Below are 18,981 nucleotides of genomic sequence, written 5' to 3' on the forward strand. Positions count from 1 at the left end.
GGTATATATTCTGTTTGGGGTTGGGGAGAATGCATAAAACCTTGCCTAAGAGCGTACAGCAGATTGTTGCCTCCATCCCCTTCTTATGGGTTTTCTAGATGCCTCACTTGGACAGCTTTGAAAGAAGATTGAATGAATTCAGGGAGGATCTCAATGGCTACTCACCCTGGTAGCTATGTTTCACCTCCTTTGCCAGAGGCAGTAAATGCTTCTGAATACCAGTGGCTGAGAACCACAGGTGGGAAGAGCTGCTAGATGGGGTGAGGTCCTGCTTGCGGGGCTTCTCCCAGTGGCCACCCCAGATGTGTGCCATTGGGAACAAGGTGCTAGACAAGATGGGTCTCTGGGTGGGTGAACAGGTGTACATCCTTAGAATCATTCTAGTCCAGCACCCTTCAATGCAGAAATCTCAACTAGATCATACATGACAGATGACCATCCAACCTCTGCTTAAAAACCTCCAAGGAAAGAGAGTCCACCACATCTTGTGGGAGTCTGTTCCACTGTCAAACAGCTCTTACTGTGATGTCCAGTCAGAATCTCTTTTCTTGTTATTTGAATCCACTAGTCCAGGTCCTAGCCACACAATCTGAATGAATTAGTCAATTGTGTGGGGGTCTGGTTGTGGCAAGGGCATCTAATTTTTCTTGACCCACCCTCCCTCCCTCTGTGCAGTTGCTCTACCTCATGCCTGGTGTGCCAGCCCTTGAAAGCTTCCCCATGTGGAAATGCAGCCCCGTTTCAGTTCATTACAAGCAGGAAAAATAAATATGTATACAAAACGGCCCAGCTAACTTTTTCTCAAAGTAGACCCAATGAAATTTGTTAATTTGACAGGTTAGTCCTGTCCTAGGAACCTTTCAGCGAAGCCTTATAAGCCAATGCTAGTCCTACTCAGAGTAGACCCACTAAAGTTAATGCACATGACTAACTTGGGTCCATTCATTTCAATGGGTCTCATCTGAGTAGGACTTGGATGGATGCAGCCCACACCACTTCCTAACTTCTGAGTGTGCGGGGAGCCTACAACCCCTATGAGTCATTCCCACGATCTACTTTTTTCTCTCCTTGCCGGTTGCCTCGACTCCCCGTTACAGCGAGGGAGTCGTGGACTGAAAAGGTGGGCGACTTGGGGGGGCTGTTCGTGCTCGCCGCCTGCCGCGTGAAAGATCAGCATCGTGCCAGCCTGCGCCCGTGAATCAGCTTTTGAGAGGAAGGGAGTTTTTCCAAGCACGAAAAGCCAGCTTTAAAAACGGGGTCTCGTTTCCTCCAAGGTCCTGCCACAAGCACGGATCAGGCATTTTAAAGGCGTGAGTCGTGACGGATATTTTCGATTTGCCAGCCGGGGGCGTGGAAGTCTCTTGCTTCCTTTTAAAATTTATTAGACTGAGCCGCTCAAGCTTTTTTCTTTTTTTTAAAGATAAATAAAGGGCGATCCGCTTGATTTTTGACGCCACTCTGCGTGAACACACATAAAAGGATCGCTTATTTTCGTCATTATTCCACAATGGGGTGAACAGTGCTTCAGTATGCACGGCGCTCCGTACCCTAAATCGTTTGGGTGTGCGCGCGTGCAAAGCTCCCACTTCCACAGCCACGTGCTGCGTTCAGCAGCGCTTACTCCCAAAGGGGGAAAGCGTGCGTAAAAGGATCGCCGCCTCGGATTCCTTTTTCCTTCCCCGCGCCGCCTCCAGCCATGCTTACCCACGCCTCGTGCCGGTGATTGGAAGGCGAGGCAGCCAGCGGCGGGTATATGCGAGAAGGGGGCGGATCGGTGCCTCCTGGAAGAGGAGGAGCGGCGGCGGCAGTGGAGGGAAGGTCATACCGCTTTATAGAAAGAGGGGAGGAGAAAAGGAACCGCTCCAATTGCCCGCTGTGTCTACTGAACCGGGCGGGGGGTAACGCTCTTGATCAACCCGTTCCGCCTTTGGCGCTTTTTCTGGATTTGCTCTGCCACGCGCGGGCGCGCTTTCTTCTAATTCTTCAAAGCGTTGGAGCAGAGAGCGCCGCGGGGGGCGGGGGAGTGAGGCGTGGAGGTGAGAAAGGGAGCCGGGCGCGCGATTGGACACTCCGCGTTCTAAAGAGGCTGCTCGTTACTCAGCGTTCCGAAAGGCTCGGCCGAGCGTTCCAATCCGCATCCGGCGCTTCTCCTCCTCCTCCTCGCGCTCCGAAAGCTGCAACTGAACGTTCTAAGAACGCTCCCCCTCGACGCATTCTAAGAGGAGGCGCCGTTCTTTCTTTGCTGAGCGCGCGGTGGAAACAGCCTTTTATTTTTTCTCTCTCCTCCTTCTCCTTTCGCGACCGCCCCCTCGCACGAGGAATCCGAGCAGCGGTCGTTGCAATTCCGTTTACTCCCCCCCCCCGCTCCCTTTTCAGTTTCCCTTCCCTCCTCCTCCCTGAGCCATTTCTCCCGCAGAGCCCAGCGGCCATGGAGGGAGTCGGCGCGCTGCTGGCCGGCTGCCCCACCGCCGGCCTGGCCGGGGGCCTGGGGGTGACTGTGTGCGCCGCTGCCGGCGGAGTCCTGCTGTACAAAATCGCCCGGAGGTAAGCTGTGCTTTATTTTAAATGCCTACATGTCCCATGGAATTGCGATCGAGGCAGTAATACAAAAGATAATATAATATAAAAGATCCGCCGCGCGGATTAAGCTGCCTCCAGGAGGCGAGCATGCTTTGGGAGGCCCAGCCAGGCAAGCTGGGCGGGGTTGCCGCCTTAAGTCTTCGGAAGGGGAGCGACCATGCTTGAGACTCGCCTCCCTTCGATTTGAACTGCCGGGATCTTCCTGCGGGAGGACGAGTCTTTCCTCCCGCCTCTTTGCTTCTCTTGTTTCTTTTTGGGAGAGAGGAATGTTTTTTTAAATGTCCGGGTTTTTTTCGGAGAGGGGGAGGTGAAGTCCCGCCCCCTTCCGGAGTCAGGAACCGCTTGTAGAGAAGCGTGCCATCCGAACGCGTTTCAATGAATACCGAGTTAGCATTATTAAAAAATGACCACAAAAGTTTTACAGTGATGAAAGGCGAAAGCTGTCTTTTAATTGAGGCGGAACTGACAACCTACCTGTCTCAGTGTTGTCAGCACGGACTGGCAGGTGTCTCTCCACGCCCTACCTGGAGAATCCGTTGGGGATTAAACGTGGGATCTTCTGCGTGCAAGGCAGATACTCTTAACACTCCGCTCAAGGCCCTCCCCGCAAAACAGAGCAAGATTCTAGTCTTCGTGGTGCTGCATAAAAGCTGCCTTGAGTCAGACCCTTTGTCCGTCTCGCTCAGTATTCTTGCACTGCGATTCCGAGCAGCTTTCTAGGGTTTCAGCCCTTCCTAGCCATACTGATTGTATATTGAAATTTACACACCCCCGTGTTGCTCAGTGGATTTGAACCCGAGTTGTGAGCGGAGAAGCATATAAGGGGTGGTTTTGTTACTGAGGTTGTGATTCAGGGAATCCTGCCCAAATAATAATAATATAATAATAATAATAATAATAATAATAATAATAATTTATTTATACCCCGCCCATCTGGCTGGGCCTCCCCAGCCACTCTGAGCGGCTTCCATAGAAACCAAAAATACACTAAAATATCACACGTTAAAAACTTCCCTGAACAGGGCTGCCTTAAGTTGTCTTCTGAATGTCAGGTAGTTGTTTATTGCTTTGACATCTGGTGGGAGGGCGTCCCACAGGGCGGGCGCCACTACCGAGAAGACCCTCTGCCTGGTTCCCTGTAGCTTTGCTTCTCGCAATGAGGGAACCGCCAGAAGGCCCTCTGCGCTGGACCTCAGCGTCCGGGCAGAACGATGGGGGTGGAGACGCTCCTTCAGGTATACTGGACCGAGGCCATTTAGGGCTTTAAAGGTCAGCACCAACACTTTGAATTGTGCTTGGAAACGTACTGGGAGCCAATGTAGGTCTTTCAAGACCAGTGTTATATGGTCTCGGCGGCCGCCCCCAGTCACCAGTCTAGCTGCCGCATTCTGGATTAGTTGTAGTTTCCGAGTCACCTTCAAAGGTAGCTCCACGTAGAGCGCATTGCAGTAGTCCAAGCAGGAGATAACCAGAGCATGCACCACTCTGGCGAGACAGTCCGCAGGCAGATAGGGTCTCAGCCTACGTACCAGATGGAGCTGGTAAACAGCTGCCCTGGACACAGATTTGACCTGTGCCTCCATGGACAGCTGTGAGTCCAAAATGACTCCCAGGCTGCGCACCTGGTCCTTCAGGGGCACAGTTACCCCATTCAGGACCAGGGAATCCTCCACACCTGCCCGCCTCCTGTCCCCCAAAAACAGTACTTCTGTCTTGTCAGGATTCAACCTCAATCTGTTAGCCGCCATCCATCCTCCAAACGCCTCCAGACACTCACACAGGACCTTCACCGCCTTCACTGGTTCTGATTTAAAAGAGAGGTAGAGCTGGGTATCATCCGCATACTGATGAATGCCCAGCCCAAACCTCCTGATGATCTCTCCCAGCGGCTGCATGTAAATGTTGAAAAGCATGGGGGAGAGGACAGAACCCTGAGGCACCCCACAAGTGAGAGCCCAGGGGTCTGAACACTCATCCCCCACCACCACTTTCTGAGCACGGCCCAGGAGGAAGGAGCGGAACCACTGTATGACAGTGCCCCCAGCTCCTAGCCCCTCAAGATGGTCCAGAAGGATGTTATGGTCGATGGTATCAAACGCCGCTGAGAGATCCAGCAGAACTAGGAAACAGCTCTCACCTTTGTCCCTAGCCTGCCGGAGATCATCAACCAGTGCGACCAAGGCAGTTTCAGTCCCATGATGAGGCCTGAATCCCGACTGGAAGGGATCCAAATGGTCCGCTTCTTCCAGGCGTGCCTGGAGTTCTTCAGCAACCACTCACTCAATCAGCTTGCCCAAGAATGGAAGATTTGAGACTGGGCGATAGTTGGCCATCGTGGCCGCATCTAAAGATGGTTTTTAAGAAGCGGTTTAATAACCGCCTCTTTCAGCGGGTCTGGGAAGGCTCCCTCACGGAGGGAAGCATTCACCACCCCACGAAGCCCATCGCTCAGTCCTTCCCGGCTAGCTTTTATAAGCCAGGATGGGCAAGGATCCAGGAGACAGGTGGTTGGTTTCACTCGTCCAAGCAGCCTGTCCACATCCTCGGAGGTAACAGATTGGAATTGATCCCACTCAACTTGACTAGACAAAACTCTAGCACTCTCCCGCCCCGGCCCTGCTCCCACGGTGGAGTCTACTTCTTCCCGAATCTGAGCGATTTTATCTGCAAAAAACTTTGCAAAATCATTGCAGGAGAACATGTGGCCCGTACTGGGACCCGATGTTGCAGGTGGTTCCGCTAAATTGTGAACCACCTGAAAAAGTCTCCTGCTACTGTTTTCTGCAGATGCAATAGAGGCGGTGAAGAAATTCTTCTTCGCCGTTGCTATCGCCACTTGGTAGGCTCGACGTTGAGCTCTAACCTGTGTCCGGTCAGATTCGGAATGAGTTATCTGCCACCGGCGCTCTAGCCGCCTCAACGATTGTTTCATTGCCCTCAGATCCGTGGAAAACCACGGGGCTGTCCGGGCTCCATGCAATCGGAGAGGGCGCTTCGGAGCCAAACAGTCAATAGCCCTGGTTAACTCCACATTCCAGCGGGCCACCAGGGAATCGGCTGAAAGGCCATCAACATGGGATAAAGCATCCCCTACCACTCTCTGGAAACCATTTGGATCCATTAAGTGGCGGGGGCGGACCATCCGAATTGGTCCCACCTCCCTGCAGAGGGGATGGGTTGCAGAGAAGTCCAGTTGCACCAGGAAGTGATCTGACCATGGCACTTCTTTCGTTTCGCTTTTACTTAGTGTCAGATCACCAACATCTATAGAGGTAAACACCAGGTCCAAGGCATGTCCGCGGCTATGGGTTGGGCCAGACTTATTCAGGGACAGCCCCATGGAGGCCATGCTTTCAACGAAGTCCCGAGCAGCCCCTTGTAAGGTCGTGTCGGCATGGATGTTAAAATCCTCTAGGACGACCAAACTAGGTGTCTCCAGGAGAACATCCGCCACGACCTGAAGCAGCTCGGGCAGGGAATCCTTGGTGCAGCGGGGAGGTCGATACACCAAAAGCAATCCTGTACTGCCCGTATTGCCCAACTTCCAGAACATGCACTCGGAAAACTGGGTCTTCCCAATAGGACGCCTGGTGCAAACTAATGACTTCCTAAAAATAACTGCAACCCCCCCCCCCCGCCCACATGACCTGGGTTGCTGTGCGTAAGAGAAACCTGGTGGACAAGCAGCGGCAAGGACAGGCCCATCTGCTTCATCCAACCAAGTCTCTGTTACACATGCCAGGTCAAGTCCTCCATCCATGATCAAGTCATGGATGGCAGTGGTCTTGTGAATCATTGACCTGGCATTGCACAGCAGCACCTTCAGGTCATGTGGGTATCCCTTGCTGATTCTAGTATCCATCCGGTCAGGACCAGACCCGGAGGCAGGAATAGTCCTCAGACAACGACTAAACCTGCCTCCTCTGTAATGACATGGTCTAGTCTTAGCGTAACTCCTCCTACCCGTGATCACTGAGATCGGTTGTCCCAGTGCATCCCCCCCTGTGGAACATGCCCCAGCCATTTTGTGGGCTGGGGCCCACTCCCTGGCAGCCCTGACCCCTCCCCTTAAGAACAAAATAACACCTTAAACAAACAAACAAACAAACAAAACCAATAAAACAATACAAACAAAAAACTGTAAAAATTACAAAAATTCCCCAAGCCCAACCAAACATCCATCCCACCCCCACCCCCCACATACAAAAAATTCAAAAGAAATTTTAAAAAACATATTGGTGGTTGTGCACAAGAAGTGACCTTACAGTATCCCTGTTCTCTCAGCTTTGTTCCATATCCAGTACAGTGTTAGAAACTCTCATATATAAGCTTGGCTGTGCATCTTGAAAGCCTGCTTAAAAGTTGGGTCTAAACCAGCCTTCTGTGGTCCTTGAGATGCTTGGGACTGCAACTCGCATCATCCCAGCCTGTTGGCGATGCTGGCTGAGGCTGGAGGCAGTCTTGGAAACTCAGATATATAAGCTAATCGCCAAATAGCACCTTAAACTTGGGTTGTGGTCACCACAATGTAATGTCTGGGCACCTTTTTCCAGTGAATTGTTATTTATTAATTTCATTTCTATGCCACTTTATATCTTAAAAAAATCTCAAGGTGGTTTACAACACATTAAAACGTCAAATCAAACAATCCAGACTAAAACAAATTCAAGCTTTAAGGAAAATATTTCAGAGCCTTCTCTAGGTGACATTTTGCTTTCCGCATATTTACTTACCTATGTAATTTATAGAGCTGTCACACAGCAGCAGGACTCTAGGAAACCAGTGTGGTTCAGTGGTTAGAGTGTCAGACTAGGACCTGGGAGATCAGGTTCAAATCCTCCTCAGTCATGAAGCTGGCTGGGTGACCTTGGGCCAGTCATAGCGTCTTAACCTACCTCACAGGGCTGATTTCTAACACTGGAAGGGGTCGGGTTGGCGAAAGCCCGGCCCAACCGTTGGATGCTTTGGGTAACATTTTGCTTCTGTGGGTCACTGTGGACATAAGAAACTGCCCAGGTGGACACAAGCTTGCTGATCCCATAAGGACTGTGATTCTCAAACTGTGTGCCTTGAGAAAGAAGTTGATGAGTAATATGCCCTTGAAAGTTTTCTGAAGAACTTCACGTTATGGGGTGACATACAAATGTCGTAAATAAATAAAACAGTCTTGAGAGCGGCCTGCTTTGAACTCCAGTGAAAGCTGACTTGGTAATTCTGCTGTTTCTGAACTGGATAGGCTTCAGTCAGTCAGCCACTCCCAGTTGCAGAGCCATGGCAAAGTGTCCTTGCTCTCAAGGGTTGTGCTTCTGTATGAGTTGCTGTTCCGGGCTTGCCTCCTTCCAGTCCTAGAATCCCAAGGTGAGCAATGTATACAGATGCATGGGGTGGTAGGAGGAAAGTAGAACACTTTCTCACACACACACATCCGTAAGTAATATGTGGTGTAAGATTGAAATGTGCTTTCCAGTTATAATAGTTCCTTTGCTGCCAGAGGTTTAGGAAGAGTAAGACATTCTCAATGGAACCAAGTCAGGTTTTGTTTTTTATAGATTGTAGAGTTGGAAGGTATACTCCAAGGATCATCTAGGTCAGCCCCTTGCAGTGCAGAAATCGCAGCTAAAGAATCCATCCAACACCTGTTTAAAAGCCTCCATTGTAGGAGAGTCCACCACCTTCCAAGGGAGTCTCTTCCACTGGTTTGCATTCTCTCTGTGTAAAGGTAAAGGGACCCCTGACCATTAGGTCCAGTCGTGGCCAACTCTGGGGTTGCGGCGCTCATCTCGCTTTATTGGCCAAGGGAGCCGGCATACAGCTTCCGGGTCATGTGGCCAGCATGACTAAGCCGCTTCTGTTGAACCAGAGCAGCGCACGGAAACGCCGTTTACCCTCCCGCCGGAGCGGTACCTATTTATCTACTTGCACTTTGACGTGCTTTTCAACTGCTAGGTTGGCAGCAGCAGGGACCGAGCAACAGGAGCTCACCCCATCACGGGGATTCGAACCGCCAGCCTTCTGATCGGCAAGTCCTAGGCTCTCCTCCTGTCTACTCAAAAGGAGGTCTGTTAGTCACGATGGCTGGGCTGTGCCTCCACAGTCAGGTAGCAATGTTTTTGAATGCCAGTTGCTGGAAACTGGAGGGGAGAGGGATCTTGTGCTAGGGTCCTGCTTTTGCTGGTTTCTCACAGGCATCTGGTTGGTCGCTGTGAGAACATGATGCTAGACTAGCCACCAACCTGGGCTCTCAGAGTGGAAATTTCAAATAATTCTAGCAAAGCAGAGCTTATTTTGTTTTCAGTCTGAAGCAGATGCTGCAGGTGAGCGTTAACATTCCTGTTGTTTGACTAGGGAGAATGATTAGAGGAGGCAGGCAAAATGAGTGAATAGGTTTTTTTCATCAATTGCAGGCAGAGGATCAGCCTTGAGAATGTCTCTCTGGTGGAATGTGAGGAATGCATTTTGTTTGGGGAGGAGGTCTTGTACAGCCGCTTTTCTCCATTTTCCTCCAGGGGTCATGATGACCGGACATGGCCTGAGCAGAACTTGGGAAGAACATTTTAAAATGTCCACTGCCCTTTTTTGCAAGTTAATAACTGCTGTCTTGCATTGCAACAGTGGCCCCCAAAGTTTTAATCCTTAAAATGCACCTCACCCCCGATTAAAAAAACAAACCACTTCTGGAATCATGTTACTCTTGCCTCTTAAATCCGGAAAAATAGGTTTCCGTGTATTTCTCCATGAATCGTTATTTTGGACACGCAGAGGTGCAGTGGATACTCTCCTCTTGAGTGTAGCTGATTCTGGCAAGAAAAGGTTACCCTCCCAACAGCCTTTTCAGGTAGGCTAAGTGACAGCCTGATTTGTCCAAGGACCCCCATTGAGCTTCATGGCTCTGCAGTGTTATTTCCCTTACCCAGGATACATCTGACCTTGTTATTCATCATCTACACCGCCTACAAGTTTTCGTTGAACTTCTGTGTTCTGGCCCTTAAATTTTGGCTCCCTGCTTGAGCTTTGTGGCCCAGGAATCAGGCCCAACCTTCGTAGTTTTGAGTAACTTTGGAATGCCGTTTGTGGGGCAAGCAGCTTTCCCCAGATAAGAGTTTAATGTGTCTTTTATCAGTGCCTTTGCCTTTCTGCAGAGTGTCCTTGAATTGTGATAAAACTCATTGCTTTTCTGGTTATAAAAATGGGTGTGTGTAGCTCTCTGGCTTTTGTAAGACTGGAATATAAGCTTACTTTGCAAAGGGAAGAGTCGCATCCCTTAACTGCTCACCTCTGCCTCTGGCATGTGGCCCCCAGAAGGTTACTAACAGGGGAATGTGGCCCTCAGGATGGAAAAAAGTTTCCCCTTCCTTGTTCTAAGATATGTGGTTCGCTAGGGTTTCATTGCACGTGGGGAGGGGGTGCTGACTTCAGCTTCAAAGAAAAAATAATGTGAGGCGTCAGTCTATCAATGGCTATTGCTTATGTTGATGAAACAGAACCTCCATATACAAAGGCAGCATACCTCAGAACCCCATGTGCTGGTAACAGATGGAGGAGTGTAGTAAACGCTATGCAATGCTCCTGAATTTCTTGCCCTCTCCTGGACACAATGCTTTAGCAGACAGATTTGCAGCGCCTGTGATTTGCCTGATAATCTCCATCTTGTTCAGACCAGCCACCCCCTTCTGCGTTTCCTTGATCTAAAACAGCATTGTTTTCGTTCTTAATGCGTCTATGTCCCCAGACAGAGTAGGATCACAGAAATAGTGCTACGAGATTATCGCTTCTTCGTCTGAGAAAGGCACAAGCTGAGGAAATCTCCACGCTGCTCCCAGTTTGTCTGAAACGAAAGGATTGCCATACACCCTTCATTTGAGGAAGCAGAAGGCACAAGAGAGCTGAGTAGGGGCATCTGGAGCCAGAATGGCTGATAAGGCTTGACCTCGGTGGAAACTCTTGGGCCTGTTTGTTGATCTCCGCTGTTTGTGAGGAAGAAAAGCCATCTCTCGGACAGCTTTCCTGTAGAATCCAGTAAGATTGGCTACCGCTGTCCTGGATTTTGCTGTTACGGTGCCTTCTAGATGTTGTCAGACTCCTTTGCATCAGCCCTGAGCAGTGTTAGAAACTCAGATATATAAGCTAGGCACCAAATGGCTTCTTAAACCAGGGTTACAGTCAACCAAAATGGAATGCCTAGTTGCCCTTTTTGGGCCAGGGCTTGAAAGTCATTTTTTCCCCATGCGACTTTGGGGTTCCTGAAATTTATTCTGATTGTGCAGATAAAATATAATGGATAGAATTCCACAGGATGTGTCTGAAAATGGTCACACTACAAGGATCCCCAGGCATGCACCTCCAGGTGGGGGAGACATCAGGTGCCACCCGGGCACCCGGTAGCCAGGTGCAAAGTGTGCTGGGTGAATTTAGATTGCCGGCCCTGACCATTTTCCATGCTGGCTGGAGCTGATGAGTGTTGGAGTCCAGCAGTGTACAGTGGTACCCCGGGTTAAGAACTTAATTCGTTCTGGAGGTCTGTTCTTAACCTGAGGTACCACTTTAGCTAATGGGGCCTCCCGCTGCCGCCACACGATTTCTGTTCTCATCCTGAAGCAAAGTTCTTAACCCGAGGTACTATTTCTGGGTTAGCAGAGTCTGTAACCTGAAGCGTCTGTAACCTGAGGTACCATGAATATATAATATTCATTAAGTGCCCTAAGGTCCCAATTTAAACACAGTGTTAAAAACAGTTAAAAACAACTTGCGATTGCAAAAATAAGGTGGGTCCTAAAAGTGGACATCACGAGTGTCAAAAGCTCAGGGTTAACAGGTGTGAATATATACACATACACTGTTAGCCCTTCTTAAAATAAGTTTTAAAAATAGTTCAGGTAAATTAAGTTGATTATTGTTACTGATGCTAAAAGGTGCCCCCTTCCGATAGTTTGGTTGCCAGATTTTAAAGAAAAGTTAAGAGAGAGTGTGTGCGACACACGCACACACACACACACACACACACACACGTGTTCTCTCCTCTGAGTCTCAGGGAGAGGAGGAAGAATACCTCTTCTAAAACAATGCCTGCTGTGGCAAAAAGGGATCCGTTATTTGTGACTCCTGCATTGCTGGAAGTTGGACTAGATGACACTTGGGATCCCTCCCAACTCTACAATTCTGTGTGCCCTAATGAAAATAGTTTGTTAATTCATTCCAAGAAAGAAGGGTCTGTGACGCCCAAGCCTGCTGGTTGAGGACATGAGCCCAGGCAGGAGGTATGCTTGGCTTGCATTGCAGCAGATGGATGTCCCAAGCGTTCCTTTAGCCCCTGTTTGCATCAGCTGGGCCTTTGTGCTCTGTGGCGCTTCCGACAGCTGTAGTTCAAAGGAGCCCTTGTGCTGAAGTCATGTGGAAACAGATGGTGGAGAGGTGTGTTGGGTAAGGGGAGCGGAATTCCCATCTCGGGCAGCTGTGCTTGGCGGAATTTGAAGTCTTGTTTTGCCTGGAGCAATACCTGGCACTATATTATTGCTACTACTGTTGTTGTTGTATTTATTTATATCCCGCTTTCCACCCAGATCGGGACTCAAGGCGACTGACACAGAATAAAACAACATGGAGATGATGATGATGATGATGATAATAATAATAATAATAATAATAATAATAATAATTAATTCTGCACTGCCCTTCATCTGAGGATCACAGGGTGCTTTACAATGTAAAATCACAAAAATATATAACGTTGTAACAAACAATACCATCCCATCCTGCACACATAGTTTAAAAGGCCATAGACTGTTTAATTAGCCAAAGGCCTAGGAGAAAAGGAATGTTTTTGCCTGGCGGCTAAAGAAACGTAGCAAAGATGCCTTGGGGAATACCTTGGCCGCTGACACACTTTGGGTGGGAGCAACTAGATGGCAGCTTTTTAGAAAATGTATTATACTTTAAACACAAGATTATGAACTGACCTGGACCCTGCAATCATAATCTGAGGCTTCTCTTCATGAGAGGCCAAAACAGAAAGCTAGAAGCATATAAAAGATAAAAGTAATTGATCTCTAATAAAATTTTAAAAATATATAAAGAAAACAAATCTATTAAAATACAATTAAAACAGCACAGCACTATTAAAAGCCCTTTCCTTAAAAACCAGTCAATTCCCAAAGGCCTTTCGGAATGAGACAGTCTTCACCTGCCAGTCGAAGGACAACAGGAGGGAGCCAGTCAAGCTCCTCTAGGAAGGGAGTTCCAGAGTCTGGGAGCAGCCACCGAGAAGGCCCTTTTTCACATCAACACCAAGTCTGCACATAAGGGTGGTGGCACTGAAGATCACACAGCCCAGGCAGGTTCATATGGGAGAATATGGCCGTCCTGATAGACTGGGCCTAAACTGTGTTGGGCTTTATAAGTCATTAGCAGCACTTTGCGTTTATAGAGAGGAAAGCTGTGCTCATGGAATAACTAACTGGCATTTGGGTCACCCATAATTTTTATTTTTATTTTGCACAGCTTGTCTCTGCATATGCACAGACCCAAATACAAAACACATGCCCCCTACTTAAATGGGGGGGGGGGAGGTAGCTTTCATTCCAGGTCAGGTCTTTGATGGTTAGTTGGTCGTCAGTGGTAGAGTATCTCCTTTGCATGCAAAAAGTCCCCAGGTTCATACCTTGGCGTCTTCAGGTAGGCGTGGTGAAATGCTTGGGAGTTGCTGCCAGTCAGTGCAGACAGTACAGAGCTTGTCTGACTCAATGTAATACAATTTCTTGTGCTCCTGTCTGAGATGGCTTGTTCACATGAACAAGTCACCCACTTCTGTAGCTGCTGTGAAATAAAAGACCTTTATCATTATTATATACACGCACAAGCTAGGCTTCTAAGCGCACTTTTCAAGCACCAACGCACCATGGCCCGAAGTTTAATAAAAGAAATCCCATTAAAACATGAAAATATAAATGCACCTAATTAAAATGAACACTAAAACAGTCCCATCGAAAATATAAACACTCACAGTTAAGATATGCAATTTAAAAAAATCCATTATATATATAACAATCCAAGGTAAAATTATGCAATATAAAAGTCATTTTGAAACAACACAGCAATTAAAACAGGTTGAGTGAGCAAGGGAATGTCTGTGTGAACAAGTTTGTCTTCAAAAGCCAGTTCTTAGACTTTTGCTTATCTTTTTAAAAAAAAAACAAAGCAAATGACTCTCCCTCTGTCCAAAAGGGTTAAGCCCCAACAGCTGCTCATTTTTATGGCAAGTGTTTCATTCCAGTGCATAGACAGGCAATCCTTTTCTATTGAAGTTCTGCTTTTCACTTGTGGCTCTGCTCGTTTACTGTTTACAGCTGCCCCTTTAAGCTCTCTGGCTTTGGGCAGCAAATTCTTCCCTTCCCAGAAAAATATGATGGGGAAATCCCAGCCATGGGCCCCAGTCCTCCCTGGATTGGACATCTACGGCTTTTCCATTTTCTGGGTCTCCATCTTATTTTTCTGTTTTGGCGGGAAAGGGGAAAATTTGGTCTGTTGCCTGGTAAAGAGAGGTGGGAGGATCTTGTGGTTGCAGTACTGTCCCGAATTGCTTCCAGGTCAACCTGCAAGCGTTTCTGGGGGTATGCCAAGCAACTGCAAGGTGCTTGCTTCGGTAACCCTAGAAGTTGAGGTCTTCTAACTGCTTGCTGATGCTCAAAGGGATGCCCTGTGTTTGCTGTGTACCACGGTGGAGGTTGAAGCAAATTGAGGTTGCCTAGCAACCACAGGACATGACCTTTGAAAGCCTGCAGGAAGTGATTAGAAGGCAGTGTCTTGCGGTTGCTAGACAACCACTATTATTATTATTATTATTAAAAAATCTTTGATCTCACTTTCTTCCCCCACCAGGTGGGCCTAAAGCAATTCCCGCTATTAAAAAAGCAAAACATCAACAGCGGACCTTTGAGCAGGAATTAAAAGCTTGTTTCTTAACTAGGTCCTACTCAGAGTAGGCCCATTTGAAAATAAGGAACCCAAGTTAGTCATGCCTGTTAACTTTAAGATGGGTCTACTCTGAGGAGGACTAGCTTTTGGTTAATGGCCATGAGTAACTTTAGGTCTGTTTGAGGAGAATGTAGTTGGGTCTGGCCTAATTTGCATATAAACAAGCGTATAAAAAGAGTATATCAAACCACGGGTATTATTATACAATTCTCTAAGCCCAGGGGTGGGGAATCTCAGGCCATGGAGACTAATGTGGCCCCTCAGGCTGTTCTTGTCTGGCCCTCGGAAATCTCTCCAGAACCCTCCCCGGCCCTGCTTCATAACTTCCTTGCTACGTTTTTGCCTGACTGAAATGTGTCACATTGGGCCTCCTCCTCCCAGGGCCCAGTGTGATGTATACTTTTTTTTTTTTATGCTGTTCCCCACAGGAAGAAACCCACCCACATGACCGTGAATTGCTGGTTCTGCAACCAGGACACCGTGGTTCCGTACGGGAACCGGAACTGTTGGGATTGCCCCAACTGCGAGCAGTACAATGGCTTCCAAGAGGTATGTTTCAAGAGTGGCACCTCGTAAAGCCTCTATGACGAGATGAAATGGCGGTCAAGGGCCAAAGCAAGCTGGGTTGCCTCCAACTGAGGCCACATTCACATCATGTGTTTAAAGCGCTATGATACCACTTTAAACCGTCATGGCTCCCCCCCCCCCCCAATTTTTTAAATATAGCTTGTTAAATGTGCTGAGAGTTGTTAGGAGGTCTCCTGTTCCCCTCATGGAGCTACAATTCCCAGCATTCTGGGAATTATAACTGTGAGGAAAATAGGGTCTCTTAAGCACCCTTAACAAACTACAGTTCCCAGGATTTTTTTTGCCTAGGGGGGCCATGACTGTTAAAGTGCAGTAATAGCGCTTTAAATATATGGTGTGAATGTGGTCAAAGTTTTGCTCCAGAGTAGACCCATGGAAATTAATGGCCCTAAGTTAGTCATGGTCATTGCTTCCAGTGAGTCTGCTCTTGAGTAGGGGTAGCCTTGGGTACAAACCCAGTGCCAACTCATGTACATATGTCTGTTCGATATTGGTGTGTATTAATTTATGAATCCCCTTTTACATCTATCTATCATCTATCTATCTATCTATCTATCTATCTTAATTTCATTACATTTATATCCCACCTTTTTTCTCCCGAGAGGAGCTCAAGGTGGTGCACACACACTTTTCCCCATCTCCGTTTCATCCTCACAGCATCCCTGTGAGGTAGGCAAGGCTGACGGGTAGCGACTGGCACTGAAGATATGCAATACAGTTTGAGCACCTTAAGGCAAGAGACCTTTTCGCCCAGTTGGAAAAGCTTATCAAAGCAAAAATGTAATTGGGTTGTTTCTTTGGAGTACAGATCTGTGGGTGCCTGCTGTATCTCAGCAGGGCTGCTGTTCCACAGAACAGGGGCAACCACAACAAAGGCCCTGCTTCCGAGTTGTTATGGTGTGGGCTTTTGATTTTTTGGGTGTATGTCCCTGTTGGTAGAATTTACTGGCAGAGGTCGAGGGTGGGAGCTTAAAAGCAAAAGTTGGTGTAACGAGTGAACCACCTTTGGGATTGAAGGGAGGAGATAGTTTTGTGGTGTGGAATGTTAAGGTAAGTGGGGTAGATTTGGAGTGAGCATTGAATGAGAATCGGATGGCACTGGGCTTAGTAGGTAAATTAACAGCTTCAGACCAGTTTACCTGTGAGTTCACCTGACCCCATCCGTATATGCTCACTCTTCATTCTGCAGAATGTTACAAGGTGCCACATAATATTCATTCTGCATTTATAAGGAATCCATACTTTAGCGTGGCAACACCCACACTTTGGAACTCCCTTCCTGTTGAAACCAGGGAGGCGCCGTCACTGCACTCTTTTAGGTGCCTGCTAAAATTGTTTTTGTTTAGGCCAGCCTACCCAGACATGATTTTACCTTCCTAAAATCTGGATTTTAGGTTATCGTTGATTTAACTATTATTCTTTATTGAATTTATATACCTCCTTATACCTGGGGGTCTTAGGGCGGTTTACAGAACAAAATCAAGATCTAAAACCACAAAATACATAATAAAAATAAAACAACAACCCAATAGCCCCTCCCCACAAAAAAACCCAACACATTTTTAAAGGGCATAGGGTGTAAATCAGATCAACGAAAGGCCTGGTTAAAAAGGAATGTTTTTGCCTGGTGCCTAAAGGTGTATAATGAAGGCGCCAGGCGAACTTCCCTGTGGAGAGCATTCCACAGATGGGGAGCCACTGCAAAGAAGGCCCATTCTCGTGTTGCCACACTCTGGACCTCTTGAGGAGGAGGCACAAGATAATTATTTTTGAAGATTTTAAATAGTTGCTTTTGATGGATCATTTCATTGTGTTAGTCATTTTGTAAACCACTTTGAATCTTTCTGGGGTTTTTTTTTACAATTGAAAGGTATAATACATATTTTATGAAATAAAAATCCATCTGTACTTCACACTTTACTGTGAATTAGTTCCTCAAATAAACTCTGGTACAATTTTTAGCCATCTTCCGTACAAGAGAAGCGGACTGTTGCCCTCTCACTCAGTTCTGCCTTAATTGGATCTCGCCAGTTTTCCCGTAGCTCCTCCGGTTGGTGAGACTCATGAAACCAAACGCCCCTTTTACTCTTATGAATTGACTTTGAAAGATCCCTTCTGGATCTTCATATCAGAAGGCCCATCTAGTCCAGCATCCTCAAAGTGGCCAGGCAGGTGCCTATGGAAAGCCCACAAGCAGGGCATTAGTTCAGTGGTGCACTCCCCACTTGAGAACCACAGCAACTGGTTTTCAGAAGTTTACCGCCTCTAGCCCTGGAGGGTAGTACACAGCTGTCATGGCAAGTTACCACCAATAACCCTAGCAGTGAGAGTTGCTAGGACTTTAATTAAGGTTTGTTTTGTGGCATACCACTTGTGGGTTTTCCAAACCACGAGCCTGTGTTTGGCCGTAATGCTAAGCCCAACTGTTTCTTGGCTCACACCAGCAAGAGGAGCAAAGAAGAAGGGCAGATTATAAACTTAAAACAATAATTTGAAATGATGATAAATAACTTCCCAAGGTTGCTTTCGTTGGCCCTTAAAAATTAAGAGTATCTCAGGGTGCAAATAAATCTATGGATTTGGCAGCCATTTGTTACTTCTGTGGCTGGCCAATCACGGGAATGACAAGTCCCAATGAAATACAGCTTTGTTTTGTATTCCTAATATTTTGTTGTTGTTGTTTTTCCACACACACCCCAGCAAATTATTTTTATTGATTTTCTCATTTTTAACCCAATTATACAGATTTCTGGGTCTTCTTAAGAGCTTGGTGCCCTAACGGTAGGACCAGAGGGAAACTCTGGCCTTCCAGATGTTGTTGGGGCTGGAGTTCCATTTGATAACAGCGAGAAACAGTATCTTCGTCTCAGTATTGTGGAATGCTCTGCCAGTAGAGATTCAGCAGGGGCCTTCTGTCACAACTTTTAAATGCCTCCCGAAAACATATATTCTATTAGGCTTATGCAGGCAGTTAAGAATGCTTCTTTTCATTGTAGGTGGCTGATTTCTTATTTTAACACTTTAATATGTTTTTTTATTGTATGGTGGCCCACAAAAGGGCCTTCTCTGTGGCAGCCCCTAAACTGTGGAGCTCCCTCCCCACAGAGGTGCATCTGTCACCTTCATTATACAGCTTTTGACATTTGAGGTGTAAATTTTTAGGACCCACCTTATTTCTGTTACCTGTGCTGGAACCACAGGCTGCAGATAATAAAAATTAAAATGGTGTACAATTGTTGTGAACTCCAATTTTAAAAAAAATGAATAGCAGTGTATAGATATTTTTATGAAAAATTAAAATTAAAATGTTGTAGAGCAGCAGGAAGGAGACTGGAGTAACCATTGCCTCCCCCTTTTGACCCCTCTTGGCAGAATGGAGATTACAACAAGCCGATCCCAGCTCAGTACATGGAGCATCTGAACCACGTTGTCTCTGGGGCCGGCGCCTTCTACGACCCCACCAAGCCCCAGCAGTGGGTGAGCAGCCAGGTCCTTCTCTGTAGGAAGTGCAACAACCATCAGACCATGAAGATTAAGCAGCTGGCGTCCTTCACTCCCAGGGAGGAGGTATGAACTGATCCCGGGACTCAGAGCAGCCCTTCATTTTAAGGTTCTGGTACTTAACCTTCCCTAAGGCCATAAACCCACAGAAGGGGAAACTTGACCCAGGAGACAAATGCGACCCTCTGGATCTTAGGAAACGAACCTTTTGTGGTTGTTTACATCGTTCTGTTTCATGTACAGTACACACCATACTTTTAAATGTATACACTTAACGTCCCCACCAAAAATTGTTGGAGCTGTAGTTTGTGTGTGATTTCTTTCATCATCATCATCATCATCATC

At 47.3% G+C, this 18,981-nt stretch overlaps 1 protein-coding gene across 1 annotated transcript in view; it reads left to right on the plus strand.

Moving 5' to 3' along the window:
• Nucleotides 1–1,589: 1,589 nt before the first annotated feature.
• Nucleotides 1,590–18,981, plus strand: part of TMEM201 (transmembrane protein 201) — a 50,199-nt gene continuing 32,807 nt past the window's right edge. Inside the window, exons 1-3 of the mRNA XM_081016070.1 lie at nt 1,590–2,544; nt 14,976–15,096; nt 18,508–18,702. Coding sequence (XP_080872196.1) covers nt 1,754–2,544; nt 14,976–15,096; nt 18,508–18,702 — 1,107 coding nt within the window. The 5' untranslated portion in view covers nt 1,590–1,753. The remainder of the gene's footprint in view (nt 2,545–14,975; nt 15,097–18,507; nt 18,703–18,981) is intronic.

The sequence above is a fragment of the Podarcis pityusensis genome (genome assembly GCF_964106645.2).
Source record: "Podarcis pityusensis genome assembly, chromosome: 8".
Classification (NCBI taxonomy): Eukaryota; Metazoa; Chordata; class Lepidosauria; order Squamata; family Lacertidae; genus Podarcis; species Podarcis pityusensis.